We start from the raw sequence: 23,060 nt of genomic DNA, 5'->3' as shown, positions 1-23,060 counted from the left end.
TGTTTTGTGTTGTGTATTTTCTTGTGTTGTATTTTCTTTTATATCTTATGATGTGTGTTGTTGTCAGTCATTCCGGCCGGTGTTTGTTTAATTTGTTTACGTAGTTCCTATGTTTTATTTTATTGCTTGCATTGTTTGCTTGTTTTCTTATTGTTTTATATTTTGTGTCTTGTTGTATGCTGCGTTTCTCATGCGTTTCTCCATATTTGCTCTTTGTTGCCCGGTGCTGTCGGTCCTTCTGACCGGTGGCTTCTTGTTTTGTTCATTTTGTTTTCATGTAATTTTATTGTATTTATTGTATTTCCCTTGCATGCTTGCATGTAAAAATAAAAAAATAAAAAAAATAAAAATCACCCCTAACCAGGAGAAAATTACTCTCATATGTCAGTCAACCATTTGACCCTTTAGGCTTGCTTAGTCATATTTTAATTAGGGGCAAACTCCTCATGCAGGAGTGCTGGCAGAAAAATATGGTCTGGGAAGATCCATTGCCAATTGAGCTGCAAGACAAATGGCAGAGACAACGGATTTTAATCAATTAAGTGTTCTGAAATTTCCTCGCAACGCCTTAGGACACAACTTACCCACTGATTTACATGTATTCTGCGATGCCTCTGGCAAAGCATATGGCTCAGTAGCCTATTTAGTTAATACGACACAGTCATTTCTACTTACTTCATTGGCAAGAGTGACCCCAGTTAAAAGGAGGTCCTTACCCCAAATGGAGCTGACTGCCTTGTTAGTGGGATTAAGGTTGGCTCATTGCCTGACCAAGACACTCAGTAAATTTTACTTTGGTGAGATAGTAGTGTGGTCAGACAATGAGGCAGTTTTACAATGGGTAAGAAACAACAACAACAAATCTCCCTACGTTAGTAACCGCATAAGGGAAATACATGAATTATCTGCTGGATATAAATTGAGACATGTCCCTACTAAGGACAATCCGGCCGATTACTTATCAAGAGGTTTAACATTGAAACAGGTAATTAAGGCTTAGATGTGGTTTAATGGACCCCCCATGGCTGATTAGTGGTCAGTGGCCTAAACAAAATCTACAAATCAGAGTGACCAATATCACTACATCCACGGTGAATCCAGAACCTCCTCGAACCTTGGTTACCAATCTTCATAATTATTCTAACTTGAGTAAGTTACTAAGAGTAACTACACATGTGATTGATTTTCTAAATTAGATAGGCATTAGACATCGATTTTCCAGTTCTATCAAATATTGGATCAAACGAGCTCAACTAGAGACTTATGAGAGTGAATATGAGAATCTTCCAGACAAATTAACCAAGTCTCTAGGCTTCTGGTATGATGCAAATGATTCCAACATATTAAGATGTGGAGGACGTCTGATTCATGCAGAAATTGACTTGGATACTTAAAACCCAATACTTTTACCACGTCACCACATCGTTACTAAGCTTATAGTTTTACATCACCATCAATATGGCACTTTACATGGTAGAGTGTTAGACACTCTCGCCGATTTTTGGCAGAAATTTTGGTTTCCACAAGGTCGCCAAACTGTCAAATCACTTATTAAATCTTGTGTAATTTGCTAGAGGTATGACGCTCGAGTGTGTCCTTACTCAGGACCTCCACCACTCCCTAAGGAACGAGTTGTCCACCTTCGTCCTTTTGAGACCACAGGTTTCGATTACACAAGAGCTTTGATTCTAACAGGCACTACAGAAAAAAATCCGGTGAAAGCCTATATTTGTCTCTTCACGTGTGCAATTACACGAGGCGTACATTTAGAAGTGACTTTTGACATGAGTGCGGAAGCCTTTATTCAAGCCTTTCGAAGATTTGTTGCACCCAGATCCTGTCCCAAATTGATGATTTCAGGCAACGAGTCAAATTTTGTGGCTAGAGAAGCCTGCCTATGAGAGATGTGGAATCACCCAGAGGTGCAATCTGTTTTAAAACAAAGACAGTACCACTCAAAATTTATACCCCCAAGAGCACCCTGATAAGGTGGTTTCTACGAACGAATGGTGGAATTGTCAAGAAATGCTTACGGAAAGCCTTACATCGACAGAAAATTTGTTTCCCTTAATTACCAAATCCTCGTCATAGAAATTGAGGCGCGAGTGAACAATCGCCCACTAACTTATCTTTCTGATGACTTCTCCCAGAGCGAACCCCTGAGTCCCTCACACTTAATTCATGGAGGTCTACCGAGCCCTCTAATATCTCTAGCAGACGAGGATCCAGCCGACCATTCACATGTAAATAGGAGTGACTTAGTGGAAAGCTATCAACATCTTTCAAGCCTAATCAAGAAGTGGAATGAGGTGTGGACTCGAGAGTACCTCACTGCTCTAAGGGAATACCATTATAGAGCTTCGAGCTCCTATAATAAAGTTCAATTGAAACCAGGAGACCTAGTGTTAGTCGACAGTGATGGACCCAAGTCAGAGTGGCCTATAGGCAAGATTGTTTCTGTTCACCCAGATCGCCAAGGTATCCTGAGAACAGTAAACGTTTTGTGTCGTGGCACTACTATCTTAAAAACCTTGGAGAAGTTGGTACCTCTAGAATTAACTGAACATAAATGTTCCACTGAGCCAACTTCACCACCAGTTTCCGAGGACAGCGATTCCGTCCCATAGAGCACACGACCACGTAGAGCAACTGGTCAACAATATAACCAGAAACTTCAACAATATTTTAGCTCTGACTACGAGCAAATAATTCATCATTCGATTTAAGGTAGTCATGATGATACAGTGTTGTGATGTCCGGTAACACACATGTTACAAGTCATTGTGACCCAGGATGTTCACCTCGCTGTGGATTCGAAGTCTCCTTAACTTTGAATGACTTAATCATTTAATATTTATATTTAATGTATGTCTACCTATGTAGGTTACTAACTACACCATTAATCCTTCTGTTGGGGATATTTCTGAGTTTACAGAACATTATGTGACTGAGTAACATAACCATTACATGCCACAGCGACACAAGTCACTGAGTACACTGTAGGCTTTGGAAAGTTTTTGACCTTAATATGATTTAATAATATAATGTTTCAATATTTAGTATAAGTTCCCTAAGAAGACTTAGGGTCGTATCTGTTTTTTAACAAAGTCAGGACATCCGTTAGTTGTGTACTAACTTACTAACATACTAACTTATAATATAACTTCAGGGAGAATTCAGGTACATCAGTACTCAATAACTGTATCCGTCAAAATCACAGAGCCAACACACTGTAAATTTCATCACCACAGAGTCAACATACTGTAACTCTCATCACCATAGAGTATGAATACTGTAACTCTCATCACCACAGAATCAGCACACTCTAACTGTCTTCACAACAGTCAGCACACTATAACAATTGTCACAACAGAATCAACATATTGTAACTGTCATCGTCACAGAGTTAACACACTCTAACTGTCTTCATCACAAAGTAATACTGTAACTGTCATCACCACAGTGATCAAGATCACTGATCTCACTCAAGACCTCAAGAAGATAACCACGGAGATAGCACACTATAACTGTCATCTCCACATAGTCAGCAAACTGTAATTGTTATCACCACAGAATCAATATACTGCAACTCTCCTCATCACAGAGGCAGCACACTGTAACTGTCATCATCAGAGAGTCAGCATAGTGTTACTGTCAGCATTACAGCACAAGAATACTGAAACTGTCATCACCACAGAGTCAGTAAGCTGCAACTGTCATCACCACAGAGTCAGCAAACTTTACGTCATCACTTGAGAGTCAGCACACTATATCATCACCACAGAGTCAGCACAAAGTAACTGTCATCAAAACAGATTCAGCGCACCATCACCACAGAGACACCATAGTATAATTGTCATCACAATGTAACTTATATCACCACATAGTCTGCATACTGTAACTGTCATCACCACAGGGTCAGCACACTGTGACTGTCATCACCACAGAGTCAGCACGCTGCAACTGTCATCACCACAGAGGCAGCACACTGTGACTGTCATCACCACAGGGTCAGCACACTGTGACTGTCATCACCACAGAGTCAGCACACTGTAACTGTCATCACCACAGAGTCAGCACGCTGCAACTGTCATCACCACAGAGGCAGCACACTGTGACTGTCATCACCACAGGGTCAGCACACTGTGACTGTCATCACCACAGAGTCAGCACACTGTAACTGTCATCACCACAGAGTCAGCACACTGTAACTGTCATCACCACAGAGTCAGCATATTGTAACTCTCCTCACCACAGATTCAGCACACTGTAACTGCCCTCCCCACAAAGTCAGCACACTGTAACTGCCATCACCACAGAGTCAGCATACTGTAACTGTCATCGCAACAGAATAAGAATACTGTAACTGTTATCAACTCAGAGTCAGCGCAATGTATCTGTCAACATCACAGAGTCAACACACTGTAAATTTCATTACCACAGAGTCACAATACTGTAACTCTCATCACCATAGAGTATGAATACTGTAACTGTCATCACCACAGACTCATCACTCTGTAACTATCATCATCACAGAGTCAGAATACTGTAACTGTCTTCACAACAGAGTCAGCACACCGTAACAGCCGTCACCAGAGAATCAACATACTATAACTGTTATCGTCACAGTCAACACACTCACAGATTCAGCACATAGTAACTGTCATCACCAAAGATTCAGCACATAGAAACTGTCATCACCACAGATTCAGCACATAGTAACTGTCATCACAACAAAGTCAGCAAACTGTAACTGTCATCATCACAGAGTAATATTTTATGTGTCATCACCACGGAGTTAGTACACTATAACTGTCATCTCGACAGAGTCAGCACACTGTAACATTCATCACCGGAATCAGCATACTGTAATTGTCACCACATCACTAGAGAATCAGTATGCTCTAACTGTCATTACCACAGAGTCCGAAAACTGTAAGTCATCACTATAGAGTCAGCACACTTGAAGTCATCATTACAGAGTCAGCACACTGTAACTCTCATCACTACCTGTAAATGTCATCACCACAGAGTCAGTACACTGTAACTGCCATCATCACAGATTCAGAACACTGTTACTGCCATCATCACAGAGTCAATACATAGTAACTGCCATCACCACAGAGTGAGCACATTGTAACTGTCATCAGACTGTAACTGGCATCACCACAGAATCAGTACACTATATCTGTCTTCACCACCGAGTTAGTTCACTGTAACTTTCATCACTACAGGGTCATCACACTGTAACTGTCAATATCACAGAGTCATCACACTGTAACTGTCATCTCCACAGAGTCAGCACACTGTGACTGTCATCACCAGTCTGGACACTTTACCTGGTGTCTCTAGCACCCGTCACCACCAGTCAGCACACTGTAACTGTCATCACCACAGAGTCAGCACACTGTAACTGTCATCACCACAGAGTCAGCATACTGTGAATGTCATCACCACAGTGTCTGCACACTGTAACGTTCATCACAACACAGCATAATATAACACCGTGTTATGAACCAGTTATATTTACTGAGTGAATAACTGATTTATAACATAACTAAGTATAAAGGAATAAAGTTTACTGAGTTATCACCTTATTTATCAGTAGTTAATTTAATAAAGTTATTTGAATTCATCCATGCATTGTGATGAGTGATGAGAGTTTGAATGATGTGTTACTGTATGTAATGGCTTGTATTCTTGTATTGTATGAATATATTTGCGGGTTAGTCGTGAGATGGTAGATTTAGTTGTGAGATGGTAGAAGGCTGCCTCCTCAGGCCGGCGTCTGAGGCTATAACCAGGAGCCAGATTCACGAAGGTACTTACAAATGTTTTTCCTTCTTAGGACCTTCGTAGCGGCTACGTCGGTATTTAGGTAGGTACACTAAGAAGAAAAACCTTCGTAAGTTTGCTCCGTCCACTAAAAGTGTGCTGTCAACCACTCATAGCTTTACGTAAACGGGATATAAGTCAATATTTCTCTACTACGCGACACGAAGATCTATTGTAATATAAACAAAAAGATTATAGCTGGTAAATCTCGTGAAGAGGAGTCCTTAGTGTTAGTTATATATGCATTCTCTGCTTGAAACTTGAAGTAAATATGTCTTTTATGATATTAGAATTAGTTTTATAATAGCAAGATATTATACCACTAGTTATTAAGTAAATAAACACTGGTGAACATGAAATATGAGAAAAGGTGATGAGCCCTGCCTGATGGGATCATTTACTATCACCAAATGCCCCTGTTCACCTAGTAATCAGTAAGGGTGTACCTTAGCTATACTTACCCATTTTTAATTTACTTAGTTTCGTTTTATTTTTAAAGTAAATCTAGGTGAGGCATAAAATAAAAATATGCTGCACAAATGATGTTAAGTAAGGAGAAGGGTAAGAAACTTCAAAAACTTTTCTCATTGAATACTTAAAGGTATAATTATGACTGGTTCCAAGGGGTTGTCATAGCCAGGGGGTGGTAATGGGGGACGAGCTCCCATGACCTATAAAATGCTCTTATACGGCATGCGTCTCCAATAGCCTCTGACAACCAAGTCCAACTCCTGACCTGCACAGGTGGCTTAGTCTTTAAGTCCAGCGGAACTGCTTTTACCGACAGGAGAAGGGGCGAGGGCGTGCCTCTGGCGCCTTAAAACCATCTGCTCCGGGTAGATGAGACTCGATAGCTTGGGAAGGCAGCCCATCTAGGGGAAGGAAAACCCTGATTTTAAACCTCCGCTGTCTTGCGGCCATACCCCTTTTTTGGGAAAGGCTTCCCAAAAACGAGGTCGACGTTGTTGACGTCGACCTCGTTCTGGCAGCTCCTGCGACGTTGCTGGAACCATGTGTATTGGCATTTGCCTTTCTATTGGATAATTTCAGCAACGTGGAGAGGGGGGACCTGCTGCCTGGGTAACAGCTTCTCCTCCATATCTACCTACCCAGGCTTTGCGCCCTGTCAGGGCGCAACTCCATAGTCTTCCGAGACTGAAGGATGTCTACTACTACTTATTATGACTATATGGACTATTAAAAGAGAGAGAGAGAAGTAGGGGTCCAAGACCTCTTCCTGTTGCACAACTTGAGCGTGGAACAAGTAATTATCATAAGAAGGCACCATGCCGGAAAGGCTATGTAGCAGTAAGGCAATGAGGTGAGGCAGCTAATTATTTGAGAAATGCTTATTTTATTTACCTTATAAGCTGAGGCAGCTTATTTTATTTGAGGAATAATCAGCTAATTCCTCTACACTTAGCATGGAACAAATTTGTGTCCAAGACCTCTTCCTGTTACACAATTTGGCTGTGTGTAATGTGACGGTGTCCCACCCCTATATTTCTTCCTTCCCAGCTTAAAAGTCATATCTCCATAACCTAAGAATTCTCTGATGTTCAGGGAACATTTTCATGTGTGGGAAAGCACGGAGCGTGATTAAGCTGGCTGTAAAATGGCCAGCTAAGTTTGATAATGCATAGGGCTTACACCTTTTGGGGCACAAGACGGCGCCGAGCCATCCTGTTTCCCGCCAAGACGTCGTGACGCCTCCCAGCACCTGATTGGCCAGGGGAGGTCACGTGCCGGAAGTGACCAATAACGAGAGCCCTCGGGCGGTATGACGTCATGAGGCAGAGGGCTCTCAGGGCGATTGGCGCCTGGGCGGGAGAGAGTACGTCACGAGCCGCCCTAGAGTGAGGATGCGCTCGAGTGAGCTCCGGATCTAGAGGGCCCTTACCAGTAGATTTAAGCTTCGCTTTGATACTGCAAACAGTCTGGGAGGCCATCCAACTTCCGTGGAGTGCCCAGAAGCGAGGACGGGCCAGATTAGAGAGCCGAGAGCTCTGTCAAGAGTCTGCAGCAGGGACGAACGCTGGGGCTGGATACGTCTGGGACGCCCAGCGGACCGCATTACACATATCAAGCGAGAGGCTACGGCCGGGTCAAATTTACTGGTAGTGAGATGAGGGGAAACTGTGTTGGACTGCAAGGGTCGGCAGTGCCAGTGAGAGTGGAGGACGACGACAGAGGTACCTGTCTCCAGTACCCTGAAGAAGAGGAGGAGGAAGGCAGTACCTGTCAGGAGTGAGTACGGCGAGGACGCAATACCACGAGGATGACAGAGGAACCTGTGTCTGTGTGGGGAACTGATTGTCAGGAGACTAGAAGCCAGGACCAGGCACCTCAACATCCCTCAACAGAGGACGAGATGGCTTCGTGGCTGGAATGAAGTAAGGTAGATAATTGTCCCTCCCTTTACCCCTTTGATTTAGGCGAGCTAGTGTGTTTTATATATTGTGAACATTTCTACTTATTGTTTTATTGTCTAAGTGATAAAGTGTTAGGCTAGGAGCCCAGAGCTCATGTAGGCTTGATGGTGGTGTGAACATACATATGTTAATGCGGTGATGTTAGTGTTCCAGGAGGTAGCAGCTGGTTTGCAAGGAGCCAGCAACAAACTTTGAAACACCCAGCTGATCGTGTTGCCAGAGGCGGGGAGAGCCCCCAGCCGTTTTTGACAGTTGGAGCCGTCAGCTGATTGTGTTGCTGTCAGGGATCCGCCGGACGGGTGGATCCAGTCAACTGACCGTATTGCCAGAGACATGTCGTGAGGAGTGTTGCCGACAGCGGACGATTCTACTTATAGACATTTCTTTATGCATTTATATGTATGTATATACCTTTTCTTCAGTAAACTTTTAAACTAACTAATGAGTTTAAGTGAGCCTCCATTCTCTAGGGCTATATTTATGAGTGAGATCATTTTATGACACCTTGCACTGCACGTGATATTGCATCCTTGATTAAGATAACCAATAAGACCACTGACGTATTGCTGGGACATGAGTATAAACACCTAGCTGGCGACCTCAGAGCAGACCAGATATTAAAGATAGAACCTCCCAGTGTCAGGACAGGTAGGTTCAGGTGAATTATAGGAGGCTTGAACCTCCCCACTCGCTAGGGGTGAATAAAGCCAGCCCTTGGCCGACTGGGGGAGCACCGGGGCGAACAGTGGCGCCAGGAACTGAGGGGCTAAGACCCGTGAGAGCAACCCCCAACCACAGGTAGGAAGGGGGTGAACCTTGACAGTAACCAAACTAGAAGTGCTCTACAAATCAAGGGACCTAGAATGTGGAATGACCTCCCGAATCATGTCAAAGGCTGTACCTCTCTCAGCCAGTTTAAGAGTAGAACCAAGTACTACCTAATTAACTCCATGTAACCTACCTTACCCCCTAAATGTCAACCCATGTCTTGCTATTTTTTAAACAATGCTGTTTGTTCACCAACGTGTACAATTGCTGATTTTTGCAATGTTCTCCCTTTTTTTATTTTTTATTCCTTCTTTCAACACAATTTATACCTAATCAAAATTACTATTAAGTATTACTATTTAAGTGTTTTTCCCCCCCACACCTTGCCCAAAATGCTATGCGTATTAGTGGCTTTAGATATTGTATGAACTAGCTCTGTCTATAAATCCAACATTATGTTTGTAAATCAAATATGTATGAACTTTTCCAGAATAAAATTTATTTATTATTATTTATTTATTAATCAGTAAGTAATTATTAAAAGAAGGCACCAAGCTGGGAAGGCTATCTAGCACCATTGTGTGTAACAATAAACCAATTTTTTTTAACAAATAATGCACCTGAATGGTAAAACAAATCCTGTCAGCTGTAAAAATATTGATGCAGTTATTTAAATGAAGAATGTAATGAAAGATATATTACTGGTTTATTTTATCTTATCTTTTTGTACTGTACTGTATATCCAAGGAAGTGAAAGATTGAGACATAATGCACAATTTAAAGAATGATTAAAAAGAAATATGACTATTACATATCAACATGAGATCTTAATGATCTATGGTTAACATGATTTAATAAGGATAATACGTGTAATAATACAAACTATAATTTAAAATCTTATTACAATTTTGTTTATTAATAAGCTTAGGTATACACAACAATGTGCTGCTACCCAATTCTATATGGAATATTACGCAGTGTAGATAAAAAGAATAGCTAAAAGTTTATCTAATACTCAGAGGATGGTTAGGCATACATGGAATCAAGGGAGAAAATACCAGCCTCAATACAAAAACAAACCAACTATGATTAAACAACAACTTCACGATTTTCACAAGAGGTAAGCACTGAATCATGGAAACATTATATTATAATTACTTTTACCAGTTTCTACAAGACTCCTCTCAAGTAATGTATTTTTTAACATGCTTAGGTATACACAGCAATGTGCTGCTTCCCTATTCTGTATGAAGGACCACACAGTGTAGATAAAAAACCAGCTACAAGCTCATCCAATATCCTCACCTCACAGGATGACCAGTCATACATGGAATCAGGAGAGAACTGAGGCTGATCTATTAGACTCCACTGCCAAAATGTGGGTGCAGCACAAGAATATCTTCCAATATTCCTGAGTATGAAGTAATTACAGAGCTCAAAGTACCTCATACCATTTGGTTTGAAGTAACTGATAACAGGGCCATCACAGATATAGTTTTGGAGAGTATGTTCTCTCAAGTAGGACTGAAAACAGATGTTTTTCCCCCAAGAGGGTTATAAACTCTTGGAACCGCCTACCCGATGAGGCTGTACATGCCAAATTCCAGCAAAAAAATTTCATTAAGGCAGTTGGCGGGCCCTTTAACAAGCCGCCGGCTTTCTGTCCTCGTCGAGGCCATTAGATAGCTAGTGTCCCTTGGGTAAATTCAGTAAATATATACAATAATTGTCAGCGCATCCTCTGGGCAACAAGGACAGCTACACAGTATCTCTTAGATTTACGTAGGTAAACAACAAATGTAACATATTTGTTTACTACAATGACGGTGCTGGCTGTAGAAGATGAAAAACATTTTTTTACTTCGAAATATACTAATTAAAAAAAATCGAAGTAAATAGGGCGTAGATGAGCTCCGATAAGCAAGCGTCGTGATTGGCTAACTCTTCAAGATGAAGAATGTAGCCTGCTCTCTGATTGGCCAAACGAAACACAGTAGTGACCTCTGTCGGCATACAGGTGAACCAGACCCAAAACCCAAATATCTTTGTTAGTTTACCTACCTGAATCGCACCTAAGCATCTTCTTAGGGCATACTTAGGAACCTTCGTAGCAAACCTACTTACGAAGAAATACATGGAGCTTCGTGAATCTAGGTCCAGATGTGTGGGTAGGCGATACCAACCGTATCGTGTGCGGGTGATGCATGAGACGTTTTGCTATATATTTCATTGTCCCAGAGTAGTTTATAGAGATTAGAAGTCATACATTTAGGGTGTGCATGAAGGCTTAGAAGTACAAGTATGTTTACCTCCTGTGAAATGGTTATTCCTAGAGTTGAATTACCATGTTTTGTTGGGAGGCCTGGATGGATTAGGTCAGCAGTTCGGCGTTGTGGGACTCAGTCGCCAAGTACTGTCGTGTTCGTGTACAGAATTGTGAAGTGTAATGTCAGTATTCAATGATGCGCCTACCTTATGTAGTAGTTTATCGTTGTAAGCATCACTTGTGATTGTATGTTCATTCCTTAGTTTTGCATAGAAGTGTTTTAATGCACACTACAGTGAACAGGGTAAAGTAATTAACTTTAGACTGTTGGCTGACTTGTTAAGGGATACCAATCTAGTAGTTTTGAAGACATCTATTTATTTACTATGTAATTCAGTTAGAGCAGATTTCCTACTTAAATAAGTGAGCCAGTAAATTACCAGCATTGTATTATTTAGTAGTATCTAGGTGAAATGATTGTGGGTGGAGAGATATGGTTGGAGGAGTTAGTTACTAGGCCTACGGTCCGAAGTGTTGGTATGGGGGGTAGGCAGATTGGGAACGAGAGCGCGGGCTCAGTTGATAACTGGGGTCCTGTGGTAATGGTTCTCTCCCTCACTTGAGCGCAGCATCTCATGTTTAGTAAATAAGTATAGTAGTATAGCAAACAGTGTTTAGTTTAGTGTGTTCCTGCGTGGTTCCTAGTGAAGAATTAGTTAGCCATTAATATTGATTTACTTGTGTTTCCTGACGTTGGTCCTCAACACCGGAACCTTCACATTCCCTTATCCAAATTATATGTATGTATGTAGGTATGAGTAATTGAATATCGTACAAAATTATTCACTGGTAATAATTTAATTAGTGTCTCATTCCTCCATTCATTAACATTGTGCATGGGTGATTTTTTTTGAGAGGGAGGGTGGGGGCATTTCAGGAGAGATTAAGTTATTCATGAGCCGTATATACCAGCACATAACACCCCGTTATATGTACTGGGAAATGCTGTTAACCTTGCTGTTGTAGGATAATTACTAGTGTTTCCCAGGCAATTTTTTTCATATATGATGGTGATAATTATATCCATTGAAAGCTGGAGATGAAAGGTGCGGTTTAATGGATAACATTGTAATTAACTCAACAAAGATTTGGGAGGTGAGAGGAGAGATAGGAAGAGAAGGAAAGAAAGAGGAAAAATGAAGGAGACGAAGAAACAAGAAGAGCAGGAGGAAATAATGTAAAATTAGGAGAAGTAGATGTAGGAAATAGAGAATGATGAGGAGGGAGAAGGGAAATGATATAAGAAGTAGGAGTTTGAGAGGTACGAAAAGAAAAAGCAGGATGATCAGACGAAGTAGGCATTAGTGAAGGAGGGTGAGATGGAGAAGTAAGGGATGAGAACAATGGGATGGAGAAATAAGAGTTGCATAAATGTGAAGAGGAGGAGGTGGAGGTAATGGTGATGGTAAATCTTGGATATAATACATTCATGATAAAATGTCTGCAAATTTAACTAATTATGCAATTAAGACTGGAGGCAGAGTATTGCATTTTTCACTGTCTCTGTCCCCCTCTGACTCACATCTTGGCTCACATCTATACTATAAAAGAGAATGCCTACTTGACTATCTGCCTGTCTCTAAGGTTGTGGGGTCAGTCGCTTAGAGAGACTCCTGATCTCTCACCAAACATTGCAGGGTGACTAGTCTTTGTGCAGGGAGGGCCAAGGGTTAGACGAAGTCTAACGAAGTGTAACCCACGTCCCCAATTTGCATGACATAGTAAATGATACTGTTTGTGGGGAATTTTCCCAACAGGAATTTACTTGTGTACTTTAAATTATTACTAGTAATATAATTTAATATAATTAATAAAAATGGACGGTATATTATGAGTGGAGTGTATATTCGTAAAGTGGACTGTATTTTACTAAGTTATTCTGCTTGGTGTTATCTGATTCACAAGTTTGGGGGGTACGTAGCCTATTACACCAGTTACAAATAATAGCCATAACTACGAAATGTTAGTTTTGCTACTAAATGAGTTAAAAAATACAGTTATTTCTTAGTTAGCGAGTAGAAACAGCCTGATAATAGACACTGGACATCCTTCTATCCCCTGTATGAAACCTCGTTGGATTGGGCTCTTATGGTGACCAGGAAGGTCTGGGGTTACCATAAGTTGACAGGCTTCCTCCCTCGAATTGCACTTTTCAAGTAACTAATAAGTAGTAATCTGCCACTACTATACACAACATATCAGGGAAAAAGTTTATATAATTGAGACAAGGCTTATCCATTCCGGGTGTCTCGTTGGCATTATAACCAGGCTACGAAATACTCAATATTACTGGCCAATAAATTGAAGTATCTTCACCCACCTTTGTGAGTATATATCAAATTGAAGTATATATCACCCAGCGCCTGACAAGTGGGTGGACAGCGCTTCGGATTCGTAGTCCTGACGTTCCGGGTTCGATCCCCGGTGGAGGAGACAAATGGGCAAAATGTTTCTTTCCCCCCCCCCTAATGCCCCTGTTACCTAGCAGTAATTAGGTACCTGGGAGTTAGACAGCTGCTATGGGCTGCTTCCTGGGGAGGGGGGTTGAAACAAAAAAAGGAGGCCTGGTCGAGGACCGGGCCACGGGGATGCTAAGCCCCGAAATCATCTCAAGATCTCAAGATATATCTTACTAGTAGGCTGAGTACAATACTTACCAAGGTTAGTTAAATCGTGCATTGAGCGCACTTCTGTAGTTCCTATATCACGAAATTCGCGAGAAATGTTGATGATATACGTGCATGGGTTAATTCTTGATGAGAGCTGATACGTACGAGTCTCAAATGACATGTGCAAAATGTCGTCGATTGGCATCAACCTCCCCGAATCCCGCTGTGGACGCAACCATCAGTAGGGTTCCAAATTCCATATTATCAACTAAGAGAGGTAGACCTTGGATTCGTTCAGTACTTAATTAAATTCCATTCTAATGAGTACTTTTTATCATATTTAACTCTCACACTAAAAGCTTTATGTTGTCATAAAAGAGATAATGGGCATAATGGCGGATTTGTTTACGTAGCAACATCCCATTTTCTCCGAGAAGACACTATACTTGATTCTTATAATAATTCTATCAAGGTTATTAGTGGATTATGAATATTAGTATGTCCTAATATAATTGTATTGGCTTCGTATGTGTTAGTAATTTATATAATTTATATGATAACTTCGTTATCGTGTTAGTAATTTTGTGTCGAAATTTACGACATAATTTCGGGTTTGAGAAATACGGGACGGAGTCCACAGTTCAAAACTGACCAACACTGATACTCCTCATCCTCAGAAATACAAAATTAATTTAAGATTATGTTAGTGACCAATTTGTGTTAGTTTGTACAGTACGGTTGTCCCAGACTAGAGTTGCAGGTTATGGAAACCTCTTGGCGATTTCATTGTCCTGCTAACTCTGGTGAAGTTAAACTTCTTCAGTGTTATAATACTGCTTGATTTCTTATTTTGTATTGTTGTACTGCTGTCCTATCTGGACGAATAGGTTCTTCTGGGGCTATAGGTGTGGGGAATCACTGGGAGACTTCCTCTCCTGCCAACTCCAATGGAACTAGTTTTTCTATGGTTTGAGAGTAGTGGTGCCTCGACACATTACTTTCATTATTGTCAAGATGCCCTAGATGTCTGGATAAACAGAATCGATACTTCCTATATCATGGGTCTTCTGAGCATGGTCCATCATTGTCCACCTGAACAATGTCACCAGGTCTTAAGTTGATTTTGTTATATGGGTTGTTTGCCGTATTGTGATACTCTCTAAGAACAGTTAATTATTCTTGAGTCCAAACATCATTCCACTTACTTATTACTCGTGTCAGGTGTTTAGAGCTCTGAACCAAGTCACTCTCTAAAATACAAAGGATCTTTGGATCCCTCATCCATGAGGGATGCTAGAGGGTTAAGAAGTCCCCTATACATCAGATGAGATGGGCTTAATGGTTCACGTTGCGAGTAGTAGTCAGAGAGGTAGGTCAGTGGTCTGTTATTTACACGAGATTCAATTTCAGTGACAACGGTTTGGAGCTCCTGGAAATCTATCCTTTGACAGTAGAAGGCATTTTGCAGACGAATATCACCATGCTTCTCACAAATACCCACCATGCTTTCATAGAAACCTCTGTGCCACAGTGCTCTGGGAGGGTCTAAACTTCCAGTGGCACTGCCGTTGATTCAGAGCAGTGTGAATCTTTGGGTCGTTCCAGATTTCCTTCAGACATGCTTTCCCTGCCACAAAGTTGAACCTTTGTGAACTCTACACGAAGTATTTGTGTAGAGTGCAGTCTGAGATTGTCAACTTAGGGCAAGATCAATCCTGGGGCAGCATTGACCTACGGAATGCCTGTATGAATGCTTCAGCAGTCATGTCGGGAGTCACTTTTAAATGTACTTCTTTTGTTGTGGCACAAGTAAATAGGACGATGTATGCCTTCACTGGAACTTTGTCTTTAATGCCTGTGAGTGTTGGAGCTCCTGTGTAGTCTACCCCAGTGGTTTCAAAAGGACGAAAGTGGCCAACCCTTTCCTTTGGGAGTGGTGGAGGTCCTGGATAAAGACACACCCGAGCGTTGTACCTCCGACCGATTACACAGGATTTGATTATGAACTTTTCAGTCTAGCATTCTTGAGCGAGCCAGAACTACTGTCTTTGAGGGTATCTAGTACCCCACCAAGTAGAGTGCAGTATTTTTGGATGTATAACACGATTATCGTGCTTACTACGTGGTGATGATCGAGAAACATTAAATTCTTTACTTCCAAGTCTATGTTGGCATGTCGTAAACGACCTCTGCACCTTAATATGTTATTACTGGCTAGGTCAATCTAGAGACCCAGATCATTCTCTAGTTTCAAAGGGAGATTTTCAAAATCTCTCCTGTAGGTTTCGGTTTGGGCTCTTTTGACCCAATACTTCAAGGGACTAGGGAACTGATATTTGATTCCCATATTGTTTATGAAATCAAACACCCATTGTGTAACACCTAGTAGCTTGTTTGCTAGTAGAGTACTGATTAGGGTCAATTGCCAGAGTTCGAGGTGATTCAAGTGACTCAGTGGGAGCAGTCACATTGGTCACAATGACTTGTGGCTTTTCGTTAGGGCCATGATAGCCACTGAGGATCATTGAACATAATTTCGGCTTTGGCTAATTGCTGTAAAGTCAGGCCTTTGGATTCTTCTTCTTTGTGGGTACATATCTCAGTTTATACTCTGCTGATAATTCTTGTATTTCCCTAATGCGGTTGCTCACTTAGAGAGTTTTATTGTTATAGTTTCTCACTCACTGTAAGACTGCCTCATTATCTGACCATACCACTGTATCTTCAAAGTGGAGGTTACTTAACGTTTTGGTCAGGTAATGAGCCAATCTTATGCCAACCAATAGGGTGGATAATTCTAACTGTGGCAATGACCACCATTTTAGCAGTGCCACCCTAACTTTGGATGTAAGTAGGGTTGCCTGCTTGTTGGTTACTAAATAGGCTTCAGTGCCATATGCCTTTCCTGAGGCGTCACAGAACACATGCATCTTTACACACTGGTTGGCCTTTATAGTGTTACGAGGAAACTTAGGGTTACTTAGGACACTTAGTTCCGTGGCTAATTGTGACCACGGAACTGCTTCTTGTAAAGCAGTTGTTAGGGGATCGTTGCAACCTATTTTGGCTTGCAAGCAATCTTGCATCAGTAACTTAACTTTTATTAATATGGGGCTTATTATTCCCAAAAGGGTCAAAAGGTTTACTGATTTGCGATAGTAGTTTCCTCATAGTTAAGTTGGTGGTGTCTGGTTCCACCGATTTGATGGTCAACTGATCCGAAGTTGTATCCTAATCGACACGTAGTACCTTTATCTTCCGTGGAAGTTGGAAAATTCTGATTCTATCAGTTGATTTAATTTGACATTATTATTATTAAGCCCATGATTGGAGCTTACATATTTGAGCTTACATGACTGGAGCTGGAGCATATTTCCCCTAATAACTCTCAATTGGCCTAATAATGTATGTTCAGCAGTTTCTCTTCACTGCTAGAAGTTCCTTGGAAATTGTCCACATGCAGGTTGTTTCTAATTTTAGTTTTATTCAGACTATTAGACCTCTTTAAATGCATATCTATGGTTGCTTGGAGCAGAAACAGTGAAGAAGTAGCTCCAACCAAAACTGATGCAACCCTGTAGGTGATTATTTCACTATGTGGATCACTAGGATCCTCGATCAATAGGAACTTTGTGTTGTTATGTTCTTCTTGGAAACTTTCTTGGAAAGCCTTGCTTATGTCGGCCCTGTATGCATAGGTCTCAATTCAAAATTTTAGAGCACATTGTATAGTCTCTGTGTTATGCTTGGACGTGTTTGCAGGCAGTCATTCAACAAGACACTATTTTGTTTAGCCTCAGAACTACAGTTAAACACTATTCATATATGGGTTTTAACAGAGTCTTTCAGTGTGGCATGATGTGGTAAATAGTGTCCCTCCTTAGGGTTCTCATTGCTTACATATTGGATGAATTTATTATCGAGCTGTCGTTGGATTATTTCATGGGATGATTTCAGATTCTCAGGTTGTTTATTCAAGCGCAACACCAGAAACCTTAATTGGTTTTGTGCCATGAAAAGCTTTACTGGAAGCTGATTGGGATTCATCTTCCAAGGTAGACTGACCCAGTATTGATTAGCTATATAGATAACTGAGTCTATGTATTGTATATTCGTCCATGTATCATCTGGACTGGGTTCCTCCCGGATGATGCCTTAGGTGACTAAATCCCATAATTAATGTATGGGGGAGGGGCTCAAGCTCATCCTCAGTCTCTGAACTTAAGTGGTGACTGCTCTCTGCCTAGTCACGCTACCATCACTGGGTTGACATATTTCCCATTGTTACGGTGCCCTCTCCTATTTCTTTCGTTTGCCTGCTTTAAAAGTCATATCAACTCTCCATACTGTTTCTCTGAGGTACAGGGAAGTCTGTTGGTATGTGTGGCGACCAGATCGGCCGCCAGATAAGGGAGAAATTTACATTATAAGTTGTAGGTAAGGGGAAATTGTCGCCCTGATATAAAATGAAAGAGTATCCCCTACTGCAGATATGACGTTTTGGAAGGGACACTAGCCGATCGCGGATTGGCCGACTTAGGTCGCGGGCGACCAATCAGGGCCCGCCGTGACGTCACCGAGTTCCCGGGCGGCGCCAACGTCAGAGTTGACCTGACCGTGGAGGCGAGAGGACGCACCTCGGTCAGCTCTCAAGGATTTGAGGCTCTACAAGCATTTCATAGTGGATTAGAGCTAGCCATCGCAGCCCATCTTATATATTGGAGACCCCGCACTTCTGGGAAGCAAAAAAGAACCAAGTTCATTGAGCAAAGAAGTGCCAAACTTGGAAAATATTCGGCGACGACGCTGGACGTTGAGGGCCTGGAAGGTGTGGCGGGCAGGCCTAGCTGTGACCGGGTCACATCCACTGAGTGTTTTGGAGGGACGACACCGTTCCTAGGACAAGGAGGAATGCCTTGTGGAAGGGGCGAGTGTGTGAAATAGTGATTAGCTCAGTGCCCATCGATGAACCAGGATTGGGGTAGCTGAATCTCAGGGATTGGAACGGCGACGACGCGAAGGCTCCACGACACCTGAGGACCTGTGGAACGTTCCTGGATCGTCAGGGATCGACTCAGGAAGCGTGGGAACCTCACACCATCGAGGGACAGGCGTCGTGAGCCAGGAATGTAAGGTAGATCAAATTTCCCTCCCATTACCCCTTGTGTGAGTAGGCTAGATAGGCCACAAGATTCACTTATGTATGTGTCAATAGGACACATACACATACATAGTGGCAATAATACTTTGGTAGTAGAATAGGCTGCAGGGCAGCTTGTGTTCAAGACTGTTGGAGAGGACAGTGTGTATGGACAGCAGGACAGCGAAGAAAAGGTGCCGACGTGGTGAAGAGGCCCTCCTGTGAGAGAGTGTGGGACTCTTGTCTTTCTGCCCAGTTGAAGGAGTGTTGGAGGTCGTGGAAGAAGAGGCTGACGATCTCCAGATTTATTATCCTTATTTTCATATTCATGTATTACTTGTGATTGTATGTGTGATCATGTAATTTGTGTCAGTAAATTCACACATTTTATCATTGTGTTTAAGTGTGCCTCCATTATAATATTTCTCTATGAGCATACACGAAGGTTATCATAGTACCACCTAGAGAACACCACGTTCTCTATAGAAGTTCTTATTGCCTGGAGAGTGGTAAATACAACACAGACTTATATAAAAGTGTACCCTTAGCCATCCGATCAGTATCAGTGCCTGAATGGTGGCACCTAGTGGTGGCTAGAGAGAGGTAAAGCCACACAGACCTTCCTGGGAGAGTTCCCTGGGCCGACAGTCCAATAGCAGATCTATGGGAGTAGCAACCTTCTGGCAACAAACAATATATAATACACCCACTGAACTGCATCGCTGGGGTGCAGATATAATAACCCAGCTGGCGACCTTGTTAAGAAGAAGATAGAGAAGACAGGCGGGAAAGGAGTTCCTGCAACCTTTTTGTCTGGCAGGCAAGACTCAGGGTGGTTATTGTTATAAGGTAAGCCTGAGTCTTCCTTCACTCCTCCACGGGTCTAGGCCAGAACTGTTAACAGCAGTTTCCCCGTGTTTAACTGAAGGGCTTCCAGGGTGAATCATTGGCACCCCCCTTTTGTGGTGGAAGCAAAGACCTGCGGAGGTGGGCATTGTTGGTCCTCTCCTGTGTGACCAAGGAGACTCCAGTTAATCCCGGGAGTCGGAGGGGTGAGTATTCGGCCTTTTGAGCCCCTAGCAGCTGAGTGCTAGCAGAGCCCCGGCCCACCCCCCGTGACAGGGGGGTGGGCCGGAGCTTATCCGGCCCACCCAGATGAGCCCCGGGTGGGGCTCCGCAAGGTATCCACAGGAGTAGGCTGCTTTTGACTCAATACTGAGCTAGTGAGCAAATTGCCTCTCACAGATAATAACAAGTTCATTCCCTGCCTTTTAGTTTGTCCCATAATGAATCTGTGATAATAGTCTGCACCTACAAGTATTCCTATATCATTGAGGTGATCAGACATGATTTTGTTGTCAGCCTACTTGATACTTTTCTCTTGGAAAAGTTTGGCTGTTTTCCCTGAACATATAGGTCAGATGGGATTTTGTTTACCACTGTAGCCTGTCCATGACAGGCATAACCACCTAGGCGTATGAGTGGTTGGTGTACTTTGTAGTCTTGGGGTCCTGTGTTGGTCAGGAACCCTGATATATTAGATTTAACCTGTCGTACTGGTTTAAATTTTAAGGTATCTGCCACTTTCCTTGTGACAAATGTGTTTTAAGATCCTTGGTCAAATAAACCACAAGTAGTGACCTTAGACCTTTTATCTTAATTACTAGTTGGGCAGTGGGCAAGGTCGCATTGTTGCCTGCCTTTGTTGTTAGGACACTTACATCCTGACTTACTTTACAGTACTATACAAAGATGGAAGTTTCTTCCTTCACTTGGGGTTTGGGAGACCTTGTCTTTTATGTCCCCACACAGTGCTGTATGGTGTTGACTTATGGCACCTGTTGCAAGTGCGTAGTTGGGTTGCACAGTATTGGGGGTCATGTGACTATAGACACCTGGTGCATTTATGCAACTCTTTGAGTCACTTTGCACGTGTAGCATGATCAGGAAAATTTTGGCAGCGGTTGTCGGAAATTTCGACTCTAAATTATTAACCACTAACCCCATTAGAAAAAAATGGATTTCAGTAAATTCTCAGAGAGAATGGGAGATTTGTCACGTCATAAAAAATATTCACTTAAACTCAACACTTATCCTGAAAACACCAGCCTGGAGACTCATTATGATAAAAAAGTATTTTCCAGGACTGGATTTAATTAAAATACAAATACATATTCTACTTACCTAAGTCAATAATGACGAAATTCAGAACTGAGCTCTGGACGGGTTAAGAGTCGGAGGGAGACAGATGTCATTTCATGCATGTGGACACAGACGACAACAGAGAGCAGCTTTCCTCTCAAGTCGACGCGTGCAGATCTTAAATACCTTCCATGAGCTTTGACAAAGGGACCACAAAGTCTCCAATCAACTGAAGATCATGTTACCTTTGGAAGTATTGTACCCGATAAAATGTAATTGTATTATAGGTGTATTGATGGCCATTATTTAATTATATATATATATATATATATATATATATATATATATATATATATATATATATATATATATATATATATATATATATATATATGTATATATATATATATATATATATATATATATATATATATATATATATATATATATACATATATATATATATATATATATATATATATATATATATATATATATATATATATATATATATATATATATATATATATATATTATTAAATATGACCGAAAAAGTAAGATTAATAATTCTAACACGAATTTTCTCAATCTTTCGTACATTTCTTTTCACTGTTGGAGGTAATTCAAAAATCAATTCTCCAAAATTCATTTTTATTTCTAGTCTGACGCGACACGAGCGCATTTCGTAAAACTTATTACATTTTCAAAGACTTTAGTTTACAAATACACAACTGAATAGAACTTACACATCTTCGATTTTCTTTATATCTACATTTGAGTGAGGTGGAAGGGGTGATGTGGCATTAACACAAGACAGAACAAGAGGTGGCATTAATAGGGTATTAATTTCATCAACACAAGACAGAACACGAAACAATGGGTATTGAAATGGAAGTGATTGTAGAAAGCCTATTGGTCCATATTTCTTGATGCTTCTATATTGGAGCGGAGTCTTGAGGTGGGTAGAATATAGTTGTGCATTAATTGGCTGTTGATTGCTGGTGTTGACTTCTTAATGTGTAGTGCCTCGCAAACGACAAGCCGCCTGCTGTCGCTGTATCTATCGATGATTTCTGTGTTGTTTACTAGGATTTCTCTGGCGATGGTTTGGTTGTGGGAAGAGATTATATGTTCCTTAATGGAGCCCTGTTGTTTATGCATCGTTAAACGCCTAGAAAGAGATGTTGTTGTCTTGCCTATATACTGGTTTTTTTGGAGCTTACAGTCCCCAAGTGGGCATTTGAAGGCATAGAAGAACGTTGGTCTCTTTTAAAGCGTTCTGCTTTGTGTCTGGAGAGTTTCTCATGAGTAGGCTGGCCGTTTTTCTGGTTTTATAGTAAATCGTCAGTTGTATCCTCTGATTTTTGTCTGTAGGGATAACGTTTCTATTAACAATATCTTTCAGGACCCTTTCCTCTGTTTTATGAGCTGTGGAAAAGAAGTTCCTGTAAAATAGTCTAATAGGTGGTATAGGTGTTGTGTTGTCTCTTCAGAGGTTGCATGACGTTTAACTTTCCTTCTTATGATGTCTTCGACGAAACCATTGGAGAAGCCGTTGTTGACTAGGACCTGCCTTACCCTACAGAGTTCTTCGTCGACTTGCTTCCATTCTGAGCTGTGACTGAGAGCACGGTCGACATATGCGTTAACAACACTCCTCTTGTACCTGTCTGGGCAGTCGCTGTTGGCATTTAGGCACATTCCTATGTTCGTTTCCTTAGTGTAGACTGCAGTGTGGTAAACCTCCGCTCTTTTCCATGACTGTTACATCTAGAAAGGGCAGCTTCCTATCCTTTTCCATCTCGTAA

At 41.5% G+C, this 23,060-nt stretch overlaps 1 protein-coding gene across 1 annotated transcript; it reads left to right on the top strand.

Annotated features, from left to right (window-relative positions):
• Window positions 1-2,006: 2,006 nt before the first annotated feature.
• Window positions 2,007-2,627, top strand: LOC138352662 (uncharacterized). The gene has a single exon (XM_069305233.1). It carries the CDS (start codon window positions 2,007-2,009, stop codon window positions 2,625-2,627), a length of 621 nt encoding a protein of 206 aa, XP_069161334.1.
• The last annotated feature ends 20,433 nt before the right edge of the window (window positions 2,628-23,060 follow it).

The sequence above is a fragment of the Procambarus clarkii genome, chromosome 54, assembly GCF_040958095.1.
Source record: "Procambarus clarkii isolate CNS0578487 chromosome 54, FALCON_Pclarkii_2.0, whole genome shotgun sequence".
NCBI classification, from domain to species: Eukaryota; Metazoa; Arthropoda; class Malacostraca; order Decapoda; family Cambaridae; genus Procambarus; species Procambarus clarkii.
The sequence above is the reverse complement of the archived record's forward strand: the minus strand, read 5'-3'. Positions and strand labels throughout refer to the sequence as shown.

What these genes read in the sequence shown, in the direction of transcription:
- LOC138352662 (XM_069305233.1), top strand. Translation starts at nt 2,007, where the DNA reads ATGGTGGAATTGTCAAGAAATGCTTACGGAAAGCCTTACATCGACAGA.